Here is a 27,927-nt window from a genome sequence, read left to right on the forward strand (position 1 = left end):
TAGTTTGTCATTTAAAGTCCTAGAGAATGCCAGTGGCAGCTCTCAAAAGGCCTTACAACAGATGGCCCTGCTCTGTGGGCCCTCTGCCCACTGCCCTGCCGGTACCATCAGCTCCCCGGCTGCCAGCGAGGAGCTGGACTTCCCGGGGCACTTTCCTCCACTCTCTGCTCAGCAAGTAAGTTGTCTAGCCGCATACCCGCCCTGACCAGCAGCTCTCAATGATTGCTTTTACTGGGGTGCTGGGGACCATCTTGGGCTGCGGGTAAGATCCCTGGTGCCGGCTGGCACAGGTCCTTGGCTGTCTCCTGGCACACCGACTGCCAGCAATGCAAAACAGACTCACTATTGTTTACATGCATGCTTTCTTCTTTAGCTGGGTTTCGTAAGGTCTTATTGCAATATAATTAACATGCAGTAGATGCTCAGATCTTAAGAGTTCGCTGACTTGAGTTTTGACAACTGTTTATACACTTGTGTAACCACCACTCAAACAATAGATAAAACATTTTGGATCCCTCTAAAGAGTCCCCCTTTCTAGTCAAGCCCCTTACCCAACCACTATCATCTGACTTCTAACTTCTATCATCATAGATCGGCTTTTGCATGCAGTCTTGCATAATTGTTTCTAAAACATAATTAGAAGATTCTAGATAACTCTCCACAGGCTCTTGACGATGAAAAATACTTTTAATTATATTTGTGTTCCACCATGAAAACACATGCTCACTACACAAAATGTGAAAAAAACACAATATTTTTTAAAGGAAATTCAAAAATCATCCATAATCCTATCACACGGAAATAACCACAGTTAGTATTCCAGTGGACTTCTTTCAGGGCTAGTACACATGCATTGATTATAGGCTGGCTCCCTAGTGGAGCATGAGCTTTTTTTGTAAATAAATAAAGCTTGTTGCTGCTCATCTCAGAGCAGGCCATTTAGGGCTGTCTGTGTGAGAGGCGGCTTGATAAAAAAAACTAACCTGCAATTTAGGGCGCCAGCCCTCTGGTTCAGAGGAGATCAACATCTGAATTCACTGTTTATTTTCTTCTGTTGAATATGTCTTGCATGCCTTTTCCCCTGGACCTCTAACGGAAGTCACTGCTTACAAGGACAGTCACTAGCTCCTTGAGATACACCCCTCTCCTAGTATACACATTTGCCAGCCACTCAGACCACCCGTAATGGACCCTTCAAATCTCATCATCATTCCAGCCACTTCCACCACTACAGGGCAGTATCAGACACATCCTCAATTTTATTTATTTAAATCTTCTTTCTTCAAAAGAAAAAGAAGGTACTTTTGGGACTCCTGGGTGGCTCAGTGGTTGAGCGTCTGCCTTTAGCCCAGGTCGTGATCCCGAGGTCCTGGGGTCGAGTTCTGCATCAGGCTCCCCGCAGGGAGCCTGCTTCTCTCTCTGCCTAGGTCTCTGCCTCTCTCTGTGTCTCTCAAGAATAAATAAAATCTTTTTTTTTTTTTAAATTGGTACTGTAATGATATTCTTCATTCAAGTTGGAGGAGTTTTTCAGAGAGGCAAAGAATATGATGACATCAGTTTGTGGTCTCCTTTTCTGTACACCCCGAGCAATCAGGGGACTAATGCTAGGTCATCAACCATGTCTGAGGCTGAATAATGTCCCATTGTATGTATAGATCACATTTTGCTTATCCATTTAGCTGTGGATAAGCACTTGGGTTGCTTCCACTTTGGGCTATTTTGAAAAATGCTGCTATGACCGTGGGTGTACAAATACCTTTTTGAGGCCATGTTTTCACTTTTTTTCAGTATATATCCAGAAGTGGAATTACTGGATCATATGGTAATTCTATTTTTAGTTTTTTGAGGAGCCGCCATACTGTTTTCCATAATGGCTCTATTATTTTGCGTTCCCACTAGCAGTGCACAGGGGTTCCAATTTATATATATATATATATATATATATATATATATATATATATATATAATAGCCATCCTCATGACTCTGAGGTGATATATTATTGTGGTTTTGATTTGTATTTCCCTAATAATTAGTGACACTGAGCATCTTTTCATGGGCTTGTTGCCATTTATATATCTTTGAAGAAATGTCTAAAGTCCTTTGCTGATTTTTTAACAAGTTTGTTGTTGAATTGTAGGTACTTTTTCGGAGAGAGAGAGCATGTGTGAGGTGGGTGGGGGTGATGTAGGGGAGGGGGAGAGGGAGAGGGAGAGAGAGAATCTTAAGCAGGCTCCAGGCCCAGGGCAGAGCCTGACTGGAGACTTGATCTCATGACCCAGAGATCATGACTTGAGCCAAAATCAAGAGTTGGAGGTTTACCTGACTGAGCCATCCAGGTGCTCTGGTGCTCTTTATATATTCTGGATAGTAATCTCTTATCAGATGTCTGATTCACAAATATTTTCTCCCATTCCATGGGCTGCCTTTATACTCTATTGCTAGTGCCCCTTGGTGCACAAAAGTTTTTAATTTTGATGTGGTCCAATTAATGATGGTGTTTTCAGTAAGAATCCAGGCATAATAGAGGAAAATAGCATTGGAATGAAACAGACCTGCTTCTTTTCTTGGCTATGCCACTTAATGAGCTGGTTGACCTCTAGCCAGACATTTAACTTTTCTGAACATTTTTTTTTTTAAAGATTGTATTTTAAACTAATCTCTACACCCCCAACATGGGGCTCAAATTTAGAACCCTGAGATCAAGAGTCACGTGCTCCACCGACTGAGCCAGCCAGATGCCTCCTTTTCTGAACTTTCTTATTATTATCTGAAAATGGGTCAGGGGAAAGGAATATCACCCCCTCCCTAGGATTTTTGTGAAATGTGAATTACATAAAGCAAGAATCAGGGGAGGCCAGGTGGCTCAGCAGTTTAGCGCCACCTTCAGCCCAGGATGTGATCCTGGAGACCCGGGATAGAGTCCGTGTGGGGCTCCCTGCATGGAGCCTACTTCCCACTCTGCCTGTGTCTCTGCTTCTCTCTCTCTCTCTCTGGGTCTCTCATGAATAAATAAATAAAATCCTTTTTTTTTTAAAAAAAAAAAAAAGCAAGAATCGTAGTGCCTAGCACTTGGAAGGTACACAGCTCTTATCCATGCTTATCCAATATACTTGTCAGCTTGCATCTTCCCATTCAACAGGACCCCAGGACAGACACTATTTGTATTAACAAAGGGATCATTATTCTCATCTGATCAATGAGGAAATGGATGCATAGCCAGGTTACATAAAGGTCCTGAGATCCCAGTGTCTATGTTGCCATCCAGAACTTTTGAAACAGCTCTTGTGGGTGCACCCTAAGCCCCTGCTTCCTCACTCACAGGACAGATGACAGGTGCTCCAGCCCATTAGCAGACCTAAGAACTGGGAAACCCTTAAAGACCATCCAGTCCAGCTTTCCCAATTTGCAGATGGTGAAACTAAATCTGAGGGAAGTTGGGAATTTTGCTTAAATTCACAAAGCCAGAATCAGGCCTGATGGCCAACTCTCCCTCCCAGCACAGGAATGAATGTCCTTGATCGAGCAGAAGGAAAGCGTTGTATGACGTCCAGGACTGCCCACTCCTCAGAACACTCAGTCTTGTTCTTCTCCGATAGTGTTCTGGGGAGAAGTGGACATTCCTAGTAGTGTTGAGGAATAGCTTTGGGGCGGAACTTCTCAGGACAGTCAGACATGTTTACTGCTTTTACCAGCTGGGCCAGGCAGCTAGTAGGACCAGGCACTTTCAGAAGTTGGGTGGGAACACTATGGAAAGACTCTGGTGTTTGTTTTCTCTTCTATTCTGTCTATGACCCTCAGCCAAGATTTGCATACTTGCTATTCTACTCAGCTCTTCCATACTCCAGCTCTGAGACTGCAGGTGCACAAGGCTGTGTAGTGCTTTATCCAGGAACATTCTGGTGAGGTGCCTCCAAGCAATGAGAAAACAGACATTTCAGAGTGCCTGGGTGGCTCAGTCGGTTGAGCATCTGCCTTAGGCTCGGGCTGTGATCCCAGAATCCTGAGATCGAGCCCCCGCATCGGGCTCCTGCCTCAGTGGGAACTCTGCTTCCCCCCTCCCTCTGCTCCTCCCCCTGTTCATGCTCTCTTTCTTGATCATTCTCTCAAATAAATTAAATTTTTAAAAAACCAACAGACATTTCATTTTTTTTTTTTGCCTCAGAGGGCCTTTTTATCTTTCTTGTTTCATATCTTGTACAAAAGATATGAATGGAAATCAAAATAGAGATTTGCCCATAATTATACTACTAAGTGACCTTCCTTTTTGAAGAAAAAGATTGTGATATTTATTCTGAGCTCCACAAACCAAGGAAAAATGTGTGAGAATGTTTCTCGAACTGCCCTTCACCATTTCTGCAGGCAGACTAATTAGCTGTTTCTCATAACTGACACTGTCAAAGTCTAGACGGAAAGTCATGGTTATATTCTGGAATATTCTTTACTGTACATAACATTATGACCAATGGGGGAAGACAAAGTAAAATGATGAAATATTGTTGCTGTTGCTACAGGATTCATTCTGAGATACCCCCCCTATCCTGGCCCTGCCCACTATCGTTGGTGCTCTAGAAATATAGACTGCTCATAGACTGCTATGGATGGATGGATGGATGGATGGATGGATGGATGGATGGATGGGGAGATGACACACATAATTATTATATAGTTAAATGCAAACATTTGAACACTTCCTACAAACCAAAGATCTCTGCTAGATGGTAAGAAAAATAAAGATAATTAAGATAGAGGCTGTGTCTTTGAGAGTGTCACAGATCTAGTGTAGAAAGAAAGAAATGACATTCAGTGTAACAAATAAATGACAAAAATAACAAGCAAAGCATAAGATACAATGGGGACACAAAGAAGATTGTGGCAGGAGGCTGTGGGGCTCTTGATTTTTTTCAGCACCATCTTTGATGCATCTGCTTTAGAAGCATCCCTCCTGTACAAGTAGTGAGAAGACGTCACATTACAGGCTTTCTGTTCTGAAGAAACTCTGCCAAGGTTTTTATAAACGCTCTTGTAATTTGGGGATTCTTTTTCACACAGTTTATAAACATTATTTAAACTATTGTCTACCTAAAAAGAAAGTTGGGACACAGAGCAAAGTCTTTCTCAATAAGCATGAGATGAAGCATGGAGCTCTGCCAAGCTAAGAATCTAAGACTCCTGCTTCCCAGGTGCTAGAATTTATCTAGGTCCTTTTGTAGGGTGATGGCAAAGTCAGTATTTGAACCCAGAAGCCCTAATTCTCAGATTTATAGTCAGACCACAGGATGTGAATTAGGGCACTGAGCTTAAAAGTCATAGATGTAAAGCTACAACAGAACTATGCCACATCTACTAAAGTATTCGGTTTGGAATTCTTCCCTTACGGTGAAATTTGCTGTTTGGCATAAGGTGCATGAATTGCCACCAGGTACGAGGGCAGTGTTTGATCTCACATGAAGCTCTGTGAGCACCTGCTTAGGAGACAGTGGAGAGAAATGACTTCAGCCAGCTGCATGACCTTGAGCAAACTGTTGGACTTTTAAATCTCTGTGCCCCCAGCTCAGCCACAGAAAGAATGGCACCCACCATCAAAGGACTGTTCTGAGTTGAGATAATGAGTAGAATGACACGGGGTTGCTAACTGTCAGTAATACGTAAGAACTTAGCATAGTATAAGACTCGGCTAAAGGGGCCCTGTCTATCCTCTTGGTGGTCTATAAGATTTTCTGGTCTTTCTAGTGCAGGGATGAAAGGAACAGAGTCACGGACTGCCAATCTGTGAATGGTTCTCGAGGAGACCCGAAAGTGCTCAACATAATCAGCATTCTGGTGGTCCCATCTCAGGGGCCCCATCTGGCAGGCAGATTTCACAGAGGCAGGTGTCTAGCTCACAAGATGGAAGCCACTCACTGGTTTTACTTTTTTTAACCTTCTATCTAAGACATTTAAAACAGAGTCTAAACATAACACCTCCATCCCTGTATATAGGGATTGTCACTGTTTCTGGAAAGGTTAAGGGCATGCCCCAGAAACATCCATTAGAATTGCCTGGATGGAAAAAAAAATCGCTTGGATGGGGATAATATCACTTTTGATAAGCATAGAGTTCTGTGTATGGCAACATACTCACCTAGACAGTATCTCTTTTGACCCCGTCAGTAGACCTTCACCACATCAGGCAGACTGATTATCCCTATTTTACAGGGGAGGAAATGGGCTCAGAGGGAGGGGAACTACCTGTCCAGGGTTCTATGGGTAGGGAGTGGTTATCTGGGACTGGGGCTACTATCCCCCTTTCCCCCACATGGCTTAGTCCTGACCCACCCCTCAGAGGCAGCGATCACCACATCCAGACTAGCTGGACCCGAAGGTGTGGGGCTTCGGTGTGGAGAAGGAAGTTTTTTTGTTTTTTTTGTTTTTTTAAGATTTTATTTAATTATTCATGAGAGACACAGAGAGAGAGAGAGAGAGAGGCAGAGACACAGGCAGAGGGAGAAGCAGGCTCCTTGCAGGGAGCATGATGTGGGACTCGATCCCGGGTCTCCAGGATCACGCCCTGGGCGGAAGGCAGGCGCCAAACCGCTGAGCCACCTGGGCTGCCCGGGAAGGAGTTTTAATTCACAGGCAAACTGTTAGAGAAGCAAAGGTCCTCCTGCTGGAGCATCTGGGTGGCTCAGTGGTTGAACATCTGCCTTTGGCTCAGATGGTGGTCCTGGGGTCCTGGGATAGAGTCCTGCATCAGACTCCCCACAGGGAGAATGCTTTTCCCTCTGCCTATGTCTCTGCCTCTCTCTATGTCTCTCATGAATATATAAAATCTAAGAAAGAAAGAAGGAAGGAAGGAAGGAAGGAAGGAAGGAAGGAAGGAAGGAAGGAAGGAAAGAAAGAAAGAAAGAAAGAAAGAGAGAGAGAAAGAGAAAAAGAAAGGAAGGAAGGAAGAAAGAAGAAAGAAAGAAAGAAAGAAAGAAAGAAAGAAAGAAAGAAAGAAAGAAAGAAAGAAAGAAAGTAAGTTGTCCTGCTAAAGAAGGTGCCCAGTGGGACGCCTGGGTGGCTCAGCAGTTGAGCGTCTGCCTTTGGCTCAGGGCATGATCCCGGGATCCTGGATCAAGTCCCACATCGGGCCCCCTGCATGGAGCCTACTTCTCCCTCTGCCTATGTCTCTGCCTCTCTCTGTGTGTGTCTCTCATGAATAAATAAATAAATAAATCTTAAAAAAAAAAAAAAAAAAAAGACGGTGCCCAGTATCCCAGGCCAAGTGCTGACTGGAGAGCATGTCTTGACATGCCAGTCTAGGCATGTGTGTAACTCGGTGGTGGTTGTGACAGCCCCACTCTGCGCCCTTCCTGTCCCTCTCTCTGTGACACATGGCCATGCCTCCTCAGATCCCATGCCATCACTGGCTCCTATATCCTATCTTTTGGCCATAGCAGCCTGCTCTCTTGGCTCCTCTCTTACTTACTCATGCATACCTAGGGCTTTCCCAGGGCCCTGTCTCTCCCACAAAGCAAAGCAATGATAAAGGAGCTAAGAGGGGTTCCAAGAGGCAAAGGACCCCGTTCAGAAGTGAGAGCTCCCAGCTTCCATGCTAACTGGCTTGGGACCAAGGAGAAGGCACCGTCCCCTTCAGGGCTTCATGCCTGTCTTCCGCACTCCCCACTGCGGCCCCAAATTAATATATGTGAGTCTGTGAGGTACAGTGAGCTCTACAGAGGAAAGGCCTGTATTCTCTGAAAAAAAATCATATTATGGGGCAGGCCAGTGCTGTGGAAGGGAGGGGGAGTCCACACTCCACCTAGACTGAAATCCCAGCCCTATCACATAACTGTGTAGCTGTGGGCAGGTTACTAAACCTCTCAATGCCTCCCTGCTCTCATTTCTAAAATGAAAATAATAATCCCTAACTCATAGAATTTGGGGAAGATTAAATCACTTAATACATAAAAAGTGCTTAGATTACTGCTCAGCACACAATAGTGCCCAGTGAATGGAAGCTAAAGTAATAGTAATTGTATTGCCATTTGAAATACATTTAAGGCTGAAAAATGTAGAGGGTCAGGTTACAAAGATAAATAAAAAAGATACTTAATTTAGGATTCACTCATTCAATAAAGTTTTTGAGTGCCTTATTCTGTACCAGGTAGTGTCCTTTTTTTTTAAAGATTTTATTTTTATTTATTTATTCATGAGAGACACAGAGAGAGAGGCAGAGACATAGGCAGAGGGAGAGGGAGAGGCAGGCTCCCTGCGGGGAGCCCAAAGCAGCACTCAATCCCAGGACCCCAGGATCACACCCTCAGCAGAAGGCAGATGCTCAACCACTGAGCCACCCAGGCATCCCTGCCAGGCAGAGTCCTATGCCCTAAAGAGGCAGTAGGGAGAGAGAGAAATGATTCCTTGTTTTCATGGAGCTGACAGGCTAGTGGAGAACATACAGGAGAAATACTGGATTGTGATAAACAGCTGTGCAAGGCAGGAAACTAAGGCACATGGACGAGAGGAACCAGGCAGTCTCCCTCACTGCAAAGGCAGGAATGGCTTCTCTAGGGAGCAAACTCTCTGAAGACTCACACCTATCTGTGGAAGGAGAAATCACATCCGCGGCCGTAAAGTGGTTCAAGAGCCTCAGTGAGTCTTGGTTTACTGCAAACCAGGAAGGAAGCTGAGAACAGAGCCAGGAGCAATTTCAAGGTAAGGAATCAGAACCCACAAATTTGTATTTGGACAGGTCTTAATACTCTCCAAACTGGCAGGGAGCACATTAAGGGAACTACATTTGCAAAAGAAAAATCTAATTTAGACCAATATTTATGAAATATCTCGTCTTTTTGGTGGAACTCAGGCAGGATTTTTCTCCCAGATCTTAGCATCTCAGAAAGCTGTTTTGGGCTAAGGCAACTGGGAAAAAAACACATATCTACAGATGCTATGAGTCTTGCAAATGACTTTTCCCCTCTTTTTTGGCCTACGGAAGCCCAAAACTGAATTTCCTGTAGAAAACTCAAAACTCAGTTTGCAACAGGACCTGCTGCTATGCACTCCCCACCAAAACAACTTTATTCTTGGCTTTATTTTTTTTCTGTATAATTCTTGAATTTTCCCTGCTTTGATCTCTTTATTATATTGCAGGTATGTGAACATGTGTATGTGTATGTATAAAGTATAGGCTCTCAATCATCTTTAGAACAAGTTAGAGTATAATATCTTTATAGCCCTAAGTAATTTAGCACCTATTTTGAAATATTTTTTCTTGTTAAAAAATTTTTTTGAGAGAGAAAATAAACTATTTTCTGTACATGTTTGTATAACTCACATTGATGTAGCATGGAAAATTTTTTTTTAAGTTTCAATTCCCTTCCCTTCCCCACCCCACCCCCATCCCGAGTCCTACTGCTTTTTTTTAAGGGACAAACATTTCCCACTGAAAATGCACCATTCTAAGGGGGCCAAAGCTTTCCCACTCTGGTTACTGCCTGTGCCTGCAACAACTCTCTCTACTTTCCTTCATTTTCACTTTATCCCGCCCCCCCATTCCATTCTGTAGAGTGCCCCCAGCTTCATTTCTCTAGAAGATCAATTGTGCAAATCAACCTTTTGGCAGTTTAAAATCTTCAATGGCTCCTAACGTTCATAGAGTTAAGTGAAAAACCCTTATTTTGACAAAAATCTCCTCCACCAAGTTGTTCCCCAACCTGATCTCTGTCCTAACCCAGGTAGCACCTGCCCCTAATTCTCTCTGGACAGGTCTTCTCTTTCCCCACCTCCATGCACCTTCTCACACTGGTGCCTCCACCGGGAACACCCTCACCCCCTTCTCCATTTAGTCCTCAGACCCCCTTGAAAGTCCTCCCAAATAGTTTCACCTCGCAGTGGTCTCTTATATTTTATACCTCAAGATACTGCTGGCTGAACATCCTAATTAATAACTCCTGGATCCTGCAACACTGCAACTTTACTGAATCTACCTTTGTATCATTTACAGTCTTACATGTTTAACAACTTGGTTACTTACTGAAATTGTAATCTTCTTGACAGAAAGGGCTTCTCTAAGTTTTTTTTTTTTTTAATCCCCCTTGATGCCCTATGGAGTATCATATGTAGCTGACACTCCAGAAATACTTGACAGTGTGCATCTTCAAAACACAGAGCATAAAGCAGATAGCAGACAAGTAGTTAATATCCTCAATAAATAAAGGACTCACTTGTATGAAAATTCACTAAAATGCAAATGGCAAAAATACACACTAACTGCTTAACTGCTAGAAATAAAGAATACAAGTTAAAATGATACAACTTTTCTATCAAATTAGCAAAGGTTGGGGGGAAATTTCAATATTTAATGCTTTTGAGAGTACAGGGGGACAGGTACTCTCAGGACTGCTAGTGGGATTACAATTGATACAAACAAAATAACTTGACAATATGTAACAAATATTTTAAATGTTTATATACCTTGATCAGCCCATTTGGAGGGCTATAGCCTAGATAGTCTAAAATTCAGAGAAAGCTTTGGTACTCTTCCCAGGGTCATAATACTGTATGTACAACCTAAATGTGCAAAAAGGAAATTATACTTCCACTCAGTGGATTGTTACATAGCCATTAAAAATGGCAGCCATGAACCAGGGGCAGGGGCAGGCAGGAATGCTTATATTGTAATGTTAAAGTAGAAAAAAAAATACAAAATGATGTAAAATAATTCCAACCACATAAATGCGTAACGGAAAGATACCATAACAGTAAAAGTGATTATACTTCTTACAGTTTACTGTGTTTTCCAGATTTTCTAGAAGGATTGGATGACTACCAGGAAAAAAAAAAAAAAAAAGCTTTTCATATTAGATTTTCCTTTTTTTTTTTTTTTTTTTTTAAATATAAGGAACAGTCTCACAAGCAATGATCAAGCTTTTGGGACATACATTTTCATTTCCCCCTGGCTTTTTTATTAAGAAACAGAGAGGAGAGAGTTGAGGAAAGGGAAGGAGGAAATGGGAGCAGCCCTCTCATCCTGATTAATCTCTGCAGTGAGGTGGGCGGGTGTTGTCATCTTTGCAGGGCCAGGAAACAGGTTCAGAAAGGCTCAGGTCCAAGGTTACCTGAAGGACAGAGTCAGGGTTCAGACCCAGGGTACGGGCCCCTCAGTGCTCCCTCACCCTCACACTCAGGGTAACCCAGCCAGGATGAGGCAAGGAATTGCAAGGTAAGGGCAGAAGGTGAATACCAAATCCTAGTGGTCATTTCTATAATAATATTTTTTAAAACATTGGTTTTAGTGAGTAGGACTGTGGACAGTTTTTTCCCTCCTCTTTCTTCTAGACTTTCTGTAAGGCAGTATTAACTTTCTACTTTTATACATGTGCAAAAAGAAAATTGCACTTGGATTAACTGAACTGTGAGCTGCAAGGAGATCTCACCCTGCTCGAGGGGACCAAGAGAATTGAGGTGGGGTGGGGTGGGCTAAGAGGAGGCAGGGCACACAGCTCCTGGCCCAAGCCAAACACCACACCATAGGGCTGCAGGAGCCTCAATATTTGGGGGAGGAGACTGCAGCGTGTATGTGTGTGTGTGTGTGTGTGTGTGTGTGTGTCGTGGGAGTTGCCTGTGATGAGGAGGAGCAGCAGGAGCTATAGAGCTTTCTGCGACAGTGAGCCTTGCACCTCAGAGGGAGTCAGCTCCACCCTGCAGCTTCTCCACACCAACCACACAGGTGGCACACATGCGTGCTCCGGAAGACACCTTTAGAGAAGGCTGTGCGCCATGGCTCACTGGCCTATAGTCAGGATTCTCAATCACAAAGCATGAAGACAGGCGGGTGTTGAGGATGAGACAGGATCTAGAGTTAAAGAGGAATTTGTGAGGGATGCCTGGGTGGCTTAGTGGTTGAGCATCACCTTTGGCTCAGGCTGTGATCCCAGTGTCCTGGGATTGGGTCCCACATCGGGCTCCCTGCATGGAGCCTGCTTCTCCCTCTGCCTGTTTCTCTGCCTCTCTCTGTGTCTCTCATGAATAAATAAATAAAATCTTTAAAAAAAAAAAAAAAAAAGAGGGATTTGTGAGAGCAGCTTCTGTTCTAGTGGGATCAGGCTCTGTGGACTGTGGTTCTGGGAAAATCCTGTCCAGTGGCTTTCCATGGCCCACTGCCCTCATCCTGAAGGGTAGCGTTTCTTGGAGAGCTCTGCTTCACCTCAGTGGGTAAGTGGGACACTCCCAGGCAGGACTGCTGTGGCTCCATCCCAGGAGAGAGGGATAGGGAAAATTAGTTAGACAATTCTAAACAAAGAAACATTAAGGGGAATTCTTCTCTTTTCAGAAAATTTGCCTACCCTCTTTCTACCCCAGTACCAAATGTTTTTATTTTTCTAGCTCCCTTATCAACCTGTGTTTATCAGTCTAAACAAGAATCTGGGAAGTCACTGCATCCCTTTGGAGAGCCATTTCCAGAAAGTGACTGGGGTTTAGGAAGTAAGGAGGTAGGTGGGGTGAGTTTGGCAAAGGGGAAGCAGAAGCAGTTCAGGGGCTTGAGTGGCCAGTGAAAGAAGGTGATCAGCATGGTTATGCTGGAGTGGGAGGTGATGGCAAACAGTCGTCCAGGAACTGGCAGAGAGGAAAAGAGAAGGGTAGAGGCCCAAGAGAATCTGAAGGGACCAGGCTTTTGAGCGACCTGTCTTGTGAGTGCAGAACCTCTTAATGTACTGTCACACCCACTACCCAGCTTTAAGGCTCACCCACAGACCCAGGAGGCATAGATGGACACTCACTCCATCAGTTCATACCGAGATGTAGTTCCGAGGGATGACCCCACTTATTTGTGGTCCCAAAACCATGAGCTGGCTTTTGGATTGAGTGGGCGGACCTCAGTTCTAAGATTCTGTCTCGAATAGCACTGTGTCCTCTAGCCAAGACAAGGGGCTCTTATTCTCCCACAGACAGAAGAGAAGGAAGGAGATTGACAAATTCATAGTGGATCAAGTCACCAAGGTACGTGGTCAAGGGACACCTTTACCTAAAGCTTAGGTGACTTTTGGCTATCCATGGGGCCCCCGCTGCCCATTAGTCACTAAAATCCTGAGTGGCATTTTCCTAATGAGCATTTATTCAAGGCATTCAGGGGAAAGGGGCGCTGAGCTAGGAAGCCTTTTTTCATTTTCCCTGGTTCCACCTATGTCACCTTGGGCAAATCACTTGGAAAATATGGTAAAGCAAGAACCAAACATAAGAAGACTGTGCCTTCCCAACCTCTCTACCCACTTCCTTTTTCATTTCTCTCTTGACGGCTGGAGAGGGAATGATTATGAGTATTCACATGGACCCTTTCTTTCACAAATTTTAAGAAAACACTGAGATCCAGGCCACTGAGCCCTCCCCTTGGAGAGCAGGCTCCCTTTTACAATCTCCTAAGACAAGGCTTTGCACTAAGCAAGACTCAGTAATAATCTCCCAACCAGCACTGGGACAACTTTCCTTTGCTGCAGGCAACTGCCCAGAGGATTCCTTCTTTATAATCTCTCTATGAATGATTTAGGAGTAACTACCATCTCTCTTTGCATCTGGAGGAATAAAAACATAACAGAGAAATGAAAAAGCTGTGGTGTATCCAAAAATAACACCCAGCAACGTTGGCTTCCCACTTTACCTTTCTGTACCAACCAACTCTTCCTTGATCTGCTTCATACAACGGAGGCAGATTGGGATCCCCTCAATGTCCAGATATCTGGGATCAATTATCAAACTGTCTCACACTAAATGCAATGAGGTGGCCCAGCAGAACTCAGGTTCCTAATTCTTCCTCACCCTGATGGGCCTGGTTCTTACTCCCTCCCCACTGCAGGTGCCCTGCAGTCACATGCTCTTGTCAAGTGATCTGCTGCTTTGGGCTGCATACTCTGCAGAAAAGAATAGGGGGTAAAACAGAAAGAAAGAAAATACAGCTTTCTCCTGGGAACCTCACAACCTCCCAGCTTATAAAGCAACTGCCTTGTTACCTTCCTGCAGAGTCCCCACTGGCCAGCAGAACACACTCAAAAGGTCAACCACCCCTCCCTTTGGTGCATCCAAGAGAAAGAGTACTTGCTGAGGGGATCTGCTGATGTCTCAGCCTGGTTCAGAAATGCAGATATGTGACCAATGGGATGGGGGGAGGATGCGGAGGAAAAGGCTGAATTTCTCTCTCTCTCTCAACAGAGAGGCCCGCCGATTGCGAAGCCTTTGTACCATGCTCAGCTTCCTCTGCCTCCACCAAACTTTGTGACTCACAGTCTGTGTGCAGAGTGAGGCAGCTGAGCGGGCCTCAGTGGTGGGTTAAATCGGGAACTCGCTCTTCTCCCAACACTCACCTCTCAGCTGTCACCTGAGTCCCTACCTGGCAGTGGGGATGGGAGGTGAGCACAGTTCCAGTTCTTTGGTCCTAAATAGCTGTCAGAACCTGGGACCTGGGTTCTGATGGACTTATGTCCATCAGGATCAGGTCTCTCTCTCTCCCTCTGTCTCTCTCTTTCACACACACACACCAGGTCAGAGCATCTGGAGGCTCTGTAAGGCAGTTGATTTTCTAGACCGGTCTGGGTCTCCAGGGCTCCATCCACTAGAGATGCAGCGTGAGACCCAAAGCGCTCTCTTTTCTTCACCCATGCTGCCTCCAAACCTGAGAAATGCCTGGCAAATTTTTAAAGCAGAACTGCTCATCAGGAGGGTCTGGCTAACTGTTGCACATCAGTTGAGGAGATGGCTGGGGAAGGGGGGAAGAGAGGTAGGTGGGCGGGCAGCCAGGAGGTGGCTGGCTCCCCAGAGCTGCGCTGTACCCTCAGCAGCGTCTCCTCCCTCCATCACTGCGGAGGGCAAATCTGGAAGTTGGGGAACCTGGGACCCACGGGCCGCAGGGGCGGACAGAGGCCGCGTCCATCCAGGGGCGGCGACACGAGGCTCCCAGTCCCGGCGAGGCCCCAGCCCCCCGCGCCGGCGCCGCCCCCCGCATCCTCGGAGCCCGGCGAGCTCTCCCGGCTTCCCGCAGAAAACTCCCCGGCACAACCCGCTTTTGTTAATTCCGCAATTGCTGTCACACGATCACCCCCGCCAACGCTCCCTGCCGGCCGGGCTCCAAGGGTCCAAGAGGAGACCCGCTCGCCCCGGAGCGCGGCCGCTCGGGACGCCCCCGCCCCGCCCCCGCCCCGCGGACGCCCACCGCCCACCCGCCCGCAGCCGCAAGTGCCCGGCGCGCAGGACCTCCGAGGACCCGCGGGTCCCCGGCCTGGAGCATCTTTGTCCTCTGAGCGCAGCCGCGCGCGCTCGGAGCGACAGCAGGAACCCAGCCGGGCACCGAGGCTGTGCCGCCCGGCCCCGCCGGCCCCGCGGGGGACAACGGCCCGCGCCCCGCAAGTTTGGAGGCGGGGGCAGAGGCCGCCTTACCGTACATCTCTGCGGGGCGAGCGCCTCCCGGGAGGCCGCGTCGCCGCGTCGCCTGCAGCCAGCCCCGGCGGCGCCTGCCTTTCATTCACAGCCTGGGCGGCGGATGGCGGCGGCCGGCGGCGGCCGGGGCGGGGCGGGGGCTGGAGCGAGGGCGGGACGCGGGAGGGCCGGAGCCGGGAGCCGCGCGCCCATCCAGCCGCCGGGCGGAGCGCGACCGGCCTCCGCTGGGGTCGCGGGCAGGGCCGCGCCGGGAGGGGAGGAGGCTGTGCTCACGGGGGTCCCGCCCCCGGCCCGGCCGCCCCGCCCCGCCCCGCCCCAGCCAAGTTCCCGCCCTCCGCCCGCCCCGCCGCGCCCCGCCCCGCCCCGCCCCGCCGGCCTCCCCGGAACCCCCGACCCCCCGCCCCCCCCAGCCGCGTCCTCCCCAGGCTGGGGCTCCCAGGCCCTGGGCGGCGCGTTTTCCAGCCGCGGCGTTCCTCGGGGGAGCCGCCCACCCTAACCCCCTGCCCCTCTCGGAATGCGCAGGCTGACCGCTGGCCTCGCCTCGAACCCGTGGGCCCCGAGGGCCAGCCCGGGCTTCCGAGGCTGCAGGTGTACCCCTCCCCGCCGTCTGTCCGGGATGCGTAGGCAGAGCCAAGGGACGCAAGGAAGAGGAGCTGAGGAACAACTCCCCTCCCTTGCTTGGCTTCCCTAGCGAAGCCGCATTCCCTAATTAAGAACCGCCCTGGAGCCTTCCCAGCCAGTCTCCGGCCAGGTGCTTGCTGCCGAAGGGCGTCCTTCCTGGGCCAGACCCGCGGGAAACACCGCACTCCACCCCCTAAGTGCTGCAGGAAGCCGGCTTGCTTCTCCCCTCTCCGATCATACGTGTAATTCACACGCTTCGAGCCCAGGATCCTCTCTCCCTGTGTCCCAGGCCGACTTCACCCTCTGTGACTACAGGAGAGACAGACTGGAGGCTGAAGGCTCAAGCCCCGCACCCTGATTAACATCTTCTGGCCCAGCCCAGGGCTTCCCTAAGGCTTCTCCATCCAGCCTCCTCTGTCTCACGCATTTATTCACCTGGCCTCCCCTTCAGCGCCTCAGTTTCTCCTCCTGCCCCGTGGCTGAGGGGTTTTGTCCCTAACAAGGAGGAGTGAGGGAGCTAACAACCTTAAAGATTGTGATGACTCCCATTTTACAGAAGAGGAAACTGAAGCGGTTAATTTGTGTTCTTCTTCCTAGATACTGAGCTGTGTTTCTGCAGGCCAGTCTCCTACCCTCTCTGAACCTCAGCTTCCTGCAGACTATAGGGAAGTTTATATAAAACCTCATGAGGGGCACCTGGGTGGCTCAGTGGTGAGTATCTGCCTTTGGCCCAGAGCGTGATCCCAGGGTCCTGCGATGGATCAAGTCCCACATGGAACTCCCTGCAGGGAGCCTGCTTCTCCCTCTGTCCCTGTCTCTGTTTCTCTCTGTGTTTCTCATGAATAAGTAAGTAAAATCTTAAACAAACAAAAAAAACCTACATGAAAGTACACAGTGGGCACTCACACAGTTATTTTTTTCCCTTCTTTACCCAAGGCAGGGAACAGAACTGAAGAGAGAATCCTGGTTGCTGGACTCTTGGATCAGTGCTCTCTCTTTGTATCCCAAACTCACGTTTCCTATTTCTCTCTGGCCTTACCACCTCCTCCTACTCCCTTGCTGTTTCCAGATTTTGTTCCCGTTCCTTTAAATCTTTACCTCTCTTAGCAGCACACATGAGCCCTGGAGCATTTTTGCCCCCCATTCCCCCCTGGGAGGGTTCTCAGGTCTCATATTTAGTCTAGACCCTTAGATGACTTACAAAGATGCTCTGTCTCTATTTTCCAGTTTTGGGAGGTCAAGTGGCTTTGAAATCTGCTGAGAGTCACACCTGAACCAGGGCAGAAGGGAGAATTTGGAGTCAAGCTCAGTCTGGACACCTGGAGATACTCCCAGCCCACAGTTCTGTTCAACACAAAATATACTCATTAAACACCGGTGCCTGCAGCATAATGGCAAATGCACTGTCTTCACTTCATGGAGTGAAATGTCTGGCAGGTGTTATTTCCATGTGAGGAAGTTGGGGGGGGGGCACAGTCTTTTGGCTCACAGATTTTGTTTTTGTTTTTAAGATTTTATTTATTTGAGAGAAAGAGAGAGAGAGAGCACAAGTGACTACGTAGGGGGAAGAGGAGGAAGAGGGAGAGGGACAAGCAGACTCTGCATTGAGCATGGAGACTGATGTGGGACTCCATCTCAGGACCCTGAGATCATGATCTGAGCCAAAATCAAGAGTCAGGTGCTTAACCAACTGCAGGTGCCCCTGGCTCACAGTTTAAACATAAGGGCAGAACCCAAGGGTCCTAATATCCAGGATAGTATGCCCATGAAAAGACATCAAGTAGCTATCAGCAATTTAGGTGAATTGTGGTAAAGAGGAAAGGTCAGAATTGCGATTTCTTTCGCAGCTAGGTTCTTTTCTGTATCTGCAGAAACCCAAAACATGGTGATGAGTATGGCAGAAAGGAAAGTGGAGAAGAAATAACATTTACTGTGTATGCACTATGCATTGGGTTCTGGGTCAAATACTTTGCACAGGTTATCTCTGCAACACTCTCAGCAACTTTGCAAGGTCAATAGTATTATTCCCATTTTGCATCTGGGAAACTGAGTTCCAGAAAGATGCAATAACTCTAGTAAATATCAAGCAGGGATTCAAGCCCAGAACACTCTGCCCAGGACTCATTTTCTTCCCACCACACTCTGATGCCTTGCAGTCCACACTGATGTACACAGAACAAAATTTTATTTAAATTCAATTAATAAACATATAATGTATTATCGGTTTCAGAGGCTGAGGTCAGTGATTTATCATTCTGATATAATACCCTGTGCTCATTACATCACGTGCCCTCCTTAACATCCATCACCTAGTTACCCCCTCCCCTTCTCTCCCTCCCCTCCAGCAACACTGTTTGTTTCCTATAATTAAGAGTCTCTTGTGGTTTGTCTCCCTCTTTGATTTCATCTTGTTTTATTTCCTCTCTTCCCCTATGATCCTGTTTTATTTCTTAAATTCCACATATGAGTGAGATCATATAATTCTTTCTCTGATTGACTTATCTCTCACTTAATATATATACACACACCACATCTTCTTTATCCATTCATTTGTCAATGGACATCTGAGCCATAGTTTGGCTATTGTGGATATTGCTGCTATAATCATTGGGGTGCAGGTGCCCTTTCGATCACTACATTTGTATCTTTGGAGTTAATACACAGTAATGCAATTTCTGGCTCATAACGTAGCTCTATTTTCCACTTTTTGAGGAACCTCCATACTGTTTTCCAGAGCGGCTGCAACCAGCTTGCATTCCCATCAACAGTGTGTGAGGGTCCCCCTTTCTCTGCATCCTCGCCAACATCTGTCATTTCCTGACTTGTTAATTTTAGCCATTCTAACTGGAGAACAATCGCATTTTAAACTGAGTAGTTTTAACAGTGCAAAGGCCATGCTCCCTTCCTGCTCTTTTACTTGCTTTCACTCCCCTTCCTCATCTGTATTTCATTCCCCCATTACCTGAGTTTGGAGGAGAGAGCAGAGAGGGGTCTCAAGCTATCCAGACCAAAGCAGGTGCTCTAATTTCCACCCTCCTAGGCCATCAGCAGCAGACCCCTGTGGTATTAGCTGTTCCTCAGTCAGGCTGGAGGAACTAACCTAAGGAAAAGTTATTCTTCTTTAGCGAGCGTGCACCCAATTAACACAATCGCTCTGAGCAAGGTGCTTAGCTGCAACAGTTCAGTGATCCTCGGTGACATGAGCAAGCACCACAATTTCCAGAGTTTCCATATGGACCAAAGGTCAAATTTCCCTGGATTTCAGAGAAAGGGGGGCTTAGAAGTGGGAGGCAGTCCACAACCATAGCACAAAAACCAGGACCATCATTTGCATCCTGGGCCCCAGCACAGCACCAGGTCCATCCTTCAGTCCAGGAGTCTGACTTGTGATGCTCCAGCCTCACACAGCCACACCAGCTCCACTGGTCTGCTTAGGAGCCTCTAATCACCCCATCAGCCACAAAGCTACAGCAGCTCTTGCTCTGGGCACCAGCCTTGAACAGGCAAGGGCTTTAAAGGCCTTCCAGAGGGAGGGAAAAAGGCAAGAAGATGACAGCTCCAGAGATACAGCTTCAGAGGAAAAAAAATTATGAGGCCTAGAGAAGGGTCCAGGGAGAACCAAAGGGGAGAGTGTCCCCCTAAGATTGTCAAGTAGCTGATTAGCTGTGAAACCTGAAATAGAAGTCATGATTCCTGACTCCAGGCCTGGTGACTTGAACTCCTGGCACTTCTTCCTTGAAGCAGGTACCTTGACCTACTTCTCAGAAGCCGCAGGGAAAGAACAGCCTATAAAAACAATACCCAAGTCTAGGAGCGGGTGGGTATCTAAGGGCTGAAGAATGCATCTCCACAACACGGAAAACAGCTCACGAGCCGGGTCAGTAGGACGTGCTCTTGGCTAGGTTCCTGGAAGCTGCCTGGAGGGACACAGGGGGACAGAGCTGCTTGCTGCCATGAGATCAGGGCCTGAGCATCTGGGGTACATGCAGAAGGCTGCTGCAGACTGATTTCATCTCTAAACCAGATTTTACCAGAGAGTGAGTGAAGTTTGAGGTATTGATTGCTGACATGTCGGAGTTTAAGGGTACTGAGCAAATTCTCCTACCCTCTTCCCCATCTCTGGTTTACCTTGTGTTCACCCTCTGGGGCAGAGTCAGCTTCCCTTCATTAGTTGCTGCTGCTGCTGCCCATGGTCCCTGGAGAAGAGGCTCCATTCCCAAGGGAGGTTCAAATCCATGTCCTCTTGCTTCTAGTAAAAAGTTCAGGCATTACCATGCCTTTTGCCCTGACCCTTCTGTCCTTTCACTCTGTCCTTGCTCCCAGCTATCAGGAGGCACCTGTTCTCCACCCATCACCTCCCATCTCCAACCTGTGTGATTCTTGCTTCTAGTGGGACACACTGAAGGACCTGAAGGCCCATGGTGACATTTTCATCCATTGATAGGCATGGCTTAGAAGAAAGGACATGGGAAGCTAATAGCTGATCAGACAGATCATCTCAGAAGGTCAGAACTGGCTTTCTAAACCTTGGCTAAGGAGACCTGTATGACACCACAGCCAGCAGGAACAGGTTTGCCGAGAGCCTGGCCAACATGGTGAAAGTATGGTTTAAATGAAATTGGAGGACGGAGGAAAACCTGACCACTAGGGAAGGATATGGAACGGACATGTGAGATGCTGAACTCTAAGACCAGGAAAGTGTTTCCAGTGGAGGAAGAACACTGGGGCTTCAATGGGCTGGATGCCAACACTCCACAGAAGTTACCCTGGCTCTCCTGAGCCAAACCCAGGCTCCCCAACCTTGTCAACTCATAGCCTTGTATTGGCTTTGGAAAGCACCTCTTCTTTTCTTCCAAAAGATGCTCAGCCTTTGGCAGCCATGCAGTGAGGAATCCCTGGCAATGACCATTTCCCCCTCCCTGGACTTTGCTTAGCCATAGGACCCCTCTTTGATACTCAGCCCCATTTTCAGCTTCTAAATCTCTAGCTTAGCTCTCACTTTTCTGGCTCAGGAAGACAGCTCAGTTCAGTCTCATGACAGGATGGTCAGCAATTCTCAGGTGAAAGTAATAGAGAAGCTCACACATCTATATATCAACCCTCATATAACAAAGAAAGTCAGTTTGATGGGGCACCTGGATGGCTCAGTCGGTTAGGCATCTGCCTTTGGCTCAGGTCATGATTCCTGGGTTCTGGGATGGAGCCCTACGGCTGGCTCTCTGCTCAGCAGGGAGCCTGCTTCTCCCTCTCCTTCTCCCACTCCCCCTGTTTGTGCTCCCTCTGCTCTTGCACTCTTTCTCTGTCAAATAAATAAAACCATAAAAAAAGAAAGTCAGTTTGATTTTGAACCCATTAATATCTGGTGTCTGTTAGGTTTGGACTCAGTGGTGCTCTGATTTATGGGACATGCATTTATTGAGAGCATACTGCAGCAAGAGATTCTATTAAACATCACGGGGGGAGAGAACTAAGAATGCTCCCACCATCCCGAAAACTCACAGTCTAGTAGAGAAGTCAAGACAGAAAAATGACATATCAGAGGAGGGATCAAAACAGAGTCTCAGGACTCTGAAAACTAAAATGTTGCTTAGAGGAGTTAAGGAAGACAGACATGAATGGGAAGACATCTGTATTCATGGATTAGAAAATTTAATATTGTTGAAATGTCCATAGTATCTAAAACAATCTTCAGATTCAATACAATTCCTATCAAAATTCCAACAGCATTTTTCTCAGAAATAGGAAAAAATTCCTAAAATTAATATGGAGCCACAAAGACTCTGAATAGTCAAAGCAATCCTGAGAAAGTGGAATAAATTAGAGGCAACACACTTCCTGATTTCAAGCTATATTACAAAGTGATAGTAATCAAAATAATATGGTACCAGAATAAAGACAGGTATATAAACCAATGGAATAAAATGGGGAGCCCAGAAATGAACCCTTACATCTATAGTCAAATGACTTTCAACAAGGGTGCCAACACCATAGGGGAAAGGTTGAGCTCTTCCACAAATAGTCCTGGGACAACTGAATATCATGCAAAAGAATGAAGTTAGACACTTATTTTATACCAAACACAAAGGTTGACTCTAAATGGGTTAAAGACTTAAACATAAGACCAGAAACTATAAAACTCCTAGAAAAAAAGCATACTTGAAAAGCTTTTTGGCATTGATCTTAGCAATAATTCTTTGGATATGACACCAAAAGCATAAGTGACCAAAGCAAAAAATAAAGAAATGGACTATAGCAAACTATGAACTTTATACAACAAAGGAAACAATGAACAAAATGAAAAGGCAGCCTATAAAATGGGATAGAATAATTACAAACCATGTTCCTGGAATGGGATTGATATCTAAAATACATAAGGAACTCATACGACTCAACATCAAAAGAATGAAGAACCTGATTTGAAAATGGGCAAAGGATCTGAATAGACATTTCTCCAAAGAAGAATGGTCAACAGGTATATGAAAAAATGTTCAAAAAAATGTTCAACATCACTAATCATCAGAGAAATACAAATGAAAACCATGAGATACCACTTCAGATAGTTATAAAAAGATAAGAGATAACAAGTGTTATGAGTGTGTGGAGAAAAGAGAACCCTTGTGCACTGTTGGTGGGAATGTAATTTGGTATAGCAAATGTAGAAAACAGCATGGAGGTTACTAAACAAATTAAAAATAGAACTACCATATAACTCAGCAATCCCACTCCTAGATATACATCCAAGGGAAATGAAATCAATATTTTGAAGAGATCTGCACTCACATCCTCATTGCACCATTGTTCACAATAGCCAAGATATGGAAACAACCTAAATGTTCATTAGCATCTTGTTTAGTAGAATGGATTACAGGTGAGGAGCTCATTTCTGTGATTATGCCAATCTCTGAGAAAGTCTAGTCCAATTCTGTACTCAAGAACAGAGGGAATAACTATGGGGAATTCAAGGGTTCTAGAGTCCACTGTGAAGTAGATTCTGGCCAAAATTCCACTTATGACCTGACTCCAATAGACCCTCACTTCAACCAGTGGGCAGTAGCAATATTAAGTGTTCTGAAGAATTAGTGTTACATCCAAGTCATTGTCCAATAATCCCTAGCTGATCCTTTTTTTATGGCCACAATCCACTTTGGGAAAGGGTGGAAGAAATATAAACTTGTGGTGGTTCTGCACTGTTGTGCCTTAAAAAAAACCCAGGCTTTCCCTTTATTCATGGAGTCTTAGGTCTAGCAATTTGATGTGAGGTTGCCACTCTCTTGTAAAGACTTGAGCCAAGTATTTTTTTCAGCAGACCAGGCATTTGGTTTTCAAATGTTTGGTTTGTTTGTTTGCTTGCTTGCTTGTTTCTCTAAAGATTTTACTTATTCATGAGAGACACTGAGAGAGACACAGAGACATAGACAGAGGGAGAAGCAGGATCTCTGCAGGGAACCCGATGTGGGACTCAATCTCAGGACCCTGGGATCATGACCTGAGCAGAAGGTGGATGCTCAGCCACTGAGCCACCCAGGCATCCCTAAAATATTTTTAAATCAAATGGGATCCTAGTGGCTAATCATTCATTTTAGCATAAAAAGAATCCTTGGAGGCCTGAAGCTTCTGATTTATCATACCAGCCTTGCTGCCCATAATGCAAATCAAGTCCCTGTACCACTAGCAATCAAGTGTCACCATTTGGTCTTTGCTGAGCCAGGATCTGTTCACAATAATTGAAATAAAGGAGGGGAGGATGTGAGAGGGTCCATTTCAGTTGTAGCATATCACAGCCATTCCTGGCCTACTTAGAATAGCTGCTAAAGCACTCTCAAAGATTCCCTTCATGAGCATTTTCTGGGCCACCTTGGGAACATAGAGGATATGAAAAATGCCTTCTGATATTTATACTTTTCGGTATCTTTGAATCTCTTCCTCAATATTATACCACATTGTATCTCAGCTTCACTTAGCATTGTTCTCTACTGTGACTAGGATTTAGGCAACCCACCAAGAAAATAGGTAGAAACACTTCCAACTACTCAAATTAGTATGTTAGGTTCAAATTTCCAGAAAATATATCCATGTCTATACATTCAGCCCGAATCAAAATGTTGGTTTTCTTCCTTTAAAAAAAAATCTATTCCTCTTTGTGTTTTCCCCCGTATTCATATAAATTAACAAAAGTTTGTGTGTGTGTGTGTGTGTGTGTGTGTGTGTGTGTACTTGACCACAGTGGGTTCTAATCATTAACTCCTAGATTGTACTTTATAATTGGCCTCCCTGGGCATGCTGGTACCTAATTCTAGTTATGTTTGGAAATAATGAGGAGTGAAGGGGGTAGAGTAGGGAAGGATAATTGGTTTCTCTTTGCAAGTTAACTCCCTTAGATACATCTTGATGTAAAACAACAATAGACTCATTAGATATTGGAGCAGATCTTGTTTGGACTGGTGGAGGAGGTTCAGTGTGAGGTTTAGGGGAACATGGTCTTCTGAGTTCCTCAGGTTTTTGCATATATTGCCATTCTAGTGCTTGAGGTACACCACTTTCCTAATCAATGCCCTGGACTTTGATATAAGAGATCTAGTGAGGCTGTGAATTCAGCTGAATTTGTAATTCAACAAGTCAGGGACTTTAGTTTTGAGTTATCTCTGTCCTGTGGCTGTAAGAAACGAATTTCTTTTTCATGCAATCTTAGACAATTTGTATGACAATCTGAGAACTTAAGGATTTGAGCTTGTGACTTATTTTCTTCTAAGCAAATTCAATCCAACAGAAGAAGTTATACCATTCTGTAGTCCTTTCATCCCTTTCAACATTCTTGCAGTTTGGCAGGAGCAAATAGTTGGTTCTAATAAACAGAAATCAGGGGCATTATTTATCTTTTTAATTTTTTCCAACCATTGTATATCATGATATTTACTATTGATTATCATGATAATGATATTTACTGCCCTTGGTCTTAAATAACTAAGCGGTGGATTCTCTCTTCCACCCGTTTCCCCAAGATTCTGTTGCTGGCAACCATCTCCCAGCACCAGTTTCTCCCTACTAGTCAAGGTTCGTCCACATAACATAAACCAACTCTGGCTAGCTTAAGCAGCAAAGGAATTCATTAGAATAGTATAGAGTCAACAAGGAAGCCAAAAATCCAAATCCAGCCAGGAACCAAGAGAGATTGGGTATCCAAATACCATCAAGATCATGTCATCAAAATAAGGCCATCATCACTGACACCACCACCACTGGCTACTTGCTGCTGCCACTTTTGGTGTCTCTGACAAAGGATCCCCATTCTCTGCATGTTCTTTCAAACCCAATACCGCAGTAAATACAGAACACCTACCTTCTTATCTTCACAATATTCAAAGTCCTGTACAGTAGCATCTGTTTCACTGATTGCAGACCACATGCTAATACCTTTGGTGGAGAACAAGGAGAGCTGTTTTTCTTGGTTTCCATAGTGAGAGGTGGAGCCTTGTCTCCTATATATGTTGGATCTTTACATGAGAAGAGTGGATGCTAGGTGGTCCCATTCCACTACCCATCCCTGAAAAAGTCTAATGGTCTTTAAAATGAAACGATTAGAACAAACAGCAAATAGACAAAAGCTAAGGTAGGTGAAAGTAATTTATTAGAATTAATTATTTTAACAAGTGAAAATCTCCATACCTAGGTAAATTTCTAAGATGCTAAGAAGTCTTGGGAAAAATATTGCAAAGTAACTATCAATAAGCCTTAAAAATTCATGAGAAACTAGAGAGGAATTGAAATTGAATTGACCTTGTAGGAAGGAAAACTGTGGGTTCTGCTAATTACCAGCTTCGTGTTGAATGCTGAGAATTAATACAATCACTTGGTTAAACAGGGTTGCTTGCTGTGAATACCTAGAAAATGATTAAATGAACACTTGGAGCCAATATGAATTTATTAAGGACCAGTCATAGTAACCATCTTTATTTTCTTTTTGAATCAATCATCAACCAATCAATCAATCCATTAGCCCATTAATTAATTGGTTTTTGACTATTGGTAGAAAATGAGAATGTTATGGGTACTGTGTCTTTAAAAAGTTAAAAATACCATTATTTGCTTTTACTATAAAAAGAAACCATGGTAATTATGGAAAAGTAGATAGAATTTTCTAGTGAAATGAACTCTATTATCCATGCTTCCTCCCCACTGAAGTTACATTAAAAGAATAAGAAATATAAGAATCCACAAAGAAAAAGAGACTAAGAGAAGAGAGAAAAGGATCATAGAGGACAGCACATCTTTGGAAGATGGAAAATAAGTGGATGCATGGAACTGATTTGGCAGCACATACAGAGTAGAAAGCAAGTGCCTACAAAGAAGATGCCAATGAAAACAAGGCAATTTGGATAACCGAACTCCAGGAATTCTCAGGAATCAAAGGCAGTAAGAACCAGATGTAGAAGTGGAGCTGAAAACAGGAGAATTGGATACGACTCCTGTCCACTTACATTTCTGATCATATTTTTGCGAGTTGCTTTTAAATAGGAACTGAAAGCAAAAGATACTCAGATGCTTAACAAAAAGATCTAACATGAAAGAGAACAAAATACAAAACAAACAGTAAAAAGGACTTGCAGGAATTAGAGGCAATACTGGTAGTAGGAGAAACCTTTACATGTAACATCACCAGAGAGGGAAGAAAAGATATTACATCAATGAAAGATGGCTTTTATTTTATTGTAGAGACTTATCTGTTTATTGTACAGGGCAAGGGGTAACCAAGTGAATAGATCTTCCATTAACACGGACACTCTGGATTTTTTGTTTGTTTTATATACTAGAATTTTAAAAATGGTTTAACAAAATGTTAAAGGGCTCTAGACTGAGTTTCAAAAATTAATCTTTAAATTTATTTGTTATTGAAGTATACTCAACACACCATGTTACATTAGTTTCAGATGTACAATATAGTGATTCCACAACTCTATACATTATGCTATGCTTGCCACAGTTGTAGCTTCCTTCTGTTACCATACTTTCTGTTCAAGCAACAGAAAGTAATACTAGATAACTTAAACAAAAATGCAATTCATTATAAGGTTATGGGTATCTCACCAAATCAAAGACATAGGTGAAAAATCGGAATCAGAAAGGGCTGGAGCCAGGGCAGCTCTGGGTTCCTGGCAGCAGGAATGTTGGATCAACCAGTTGGATGAAGGCATGACTGCTGTGATGCATGTTTCAACTTTTTGTTTTTAAAGTGCTGGGAGGGAGAGGAGCCTACTTGTCCTAGGTTGGGTCAAGGGTACACTCTCTGGCTAGGGAAGCAAAAGGTCCATTATTAGATAGTTTCACTAAACATACATCAGTAGAAAAGGGAAGTCTCCCCCCTGGAATGTCAGAGTAATATTATCAGGAGAGGGAATAAAACCCAGGGAACAAACCCAGCAAATTTCTATAATATCAATGGCTAAAAATAAGTTTGGAAACAATGAATCTGCAAAATTTTTATTTTTTTGCAATGACAAAGAATAGTCCATTGGAAGTATGTGCAAAAATGTATTCAATCAATTACCTCTCATGGGACATTAAGATTGTTTTCTATTTTTTGCTTTTATAAATAGTACCTTGGCAAACATCTTTAGACCCCAGCTTTTGCAGGCATCTTTATTGAAAAGTGGTCGTCTAGAATCCTTGTGGACGAGATGAAAATTTCTAGGCTAGATGACTTCATATGAAGAATGCTGCTGGTCCATTGATGTTGACTTGCAGAGACTTTACTAAAGTTCTGTGGACTTTGCCCTTGGCCTCTTTTTGTTCTACAACTTTATGGATGATTTAGATATGCCATTAAAAAATGTGCTTAACAAATATGTAGATGCCATAGATGTAATAATAATAATAAATATGGTAGAATATCATCAAACTTCAGAATGAAGGGCGGTCCG

At 44.9% G+C, this 27,927-nt stretch overlaps 1 protein-coding gene and 1 long non-coding RNA gene across 4 annotated transcripts in view; one reads left to right on the forward strand and one right to left on the reverse strand.

Annotated features, from left to right (window-relative positions):
• Positions 1-15,541, reverse strand: part of EFR3B (EFR3 homolog B) — a 95,397-nt gene extending 79,856 nt beyond the window's left edge. For all 3 annotated transcript variants that reach the window (XM_077843891.1, XM_077843890.1, XM_077843889.1), the window contains exon 1: positions 15,392-15,541. In XM_077843891.1, the coding sequence (XP_077700017.1) occupies positions 15,392-15,476 (85 nt within the window). In that variant the 5' untranslated portion in view covers positions 15,477-15,541. The remainder of the gene's footprint in view (positions 1-15,391) is intronic.
• A 9,489-nt stretch (positions 15,542-25,030) lies between these two features.
• On the forward strand, positions 25,031-27,852 carry LOC144281118 (uncharacterized). The gene is made up of 2 exons (XR_013349570.1): positions 25,031-25,619; positions 27,604-27,852. It is a non-coding gene; the product is annotated as an uncharacterized LOC144281118 (long non-coding RNA).
• The last annotated feature ends 75 nt before the right edge of the window (positions 27,853-27,927 follow it).

This window comes from Canis aureus, chromosome 12 (assembly GCF_053574225.1).
Source record: "Canis aureus isolate CA01 chromosome 12, VMU_Caureus_v.1.0, whole genome shotgun sequence".
Taxonomy (NCBI): Eukaryota; Metazoa; Chordata; class Mammalia; order Carnivora; family Canidae; genus Canis; species Canis aureus.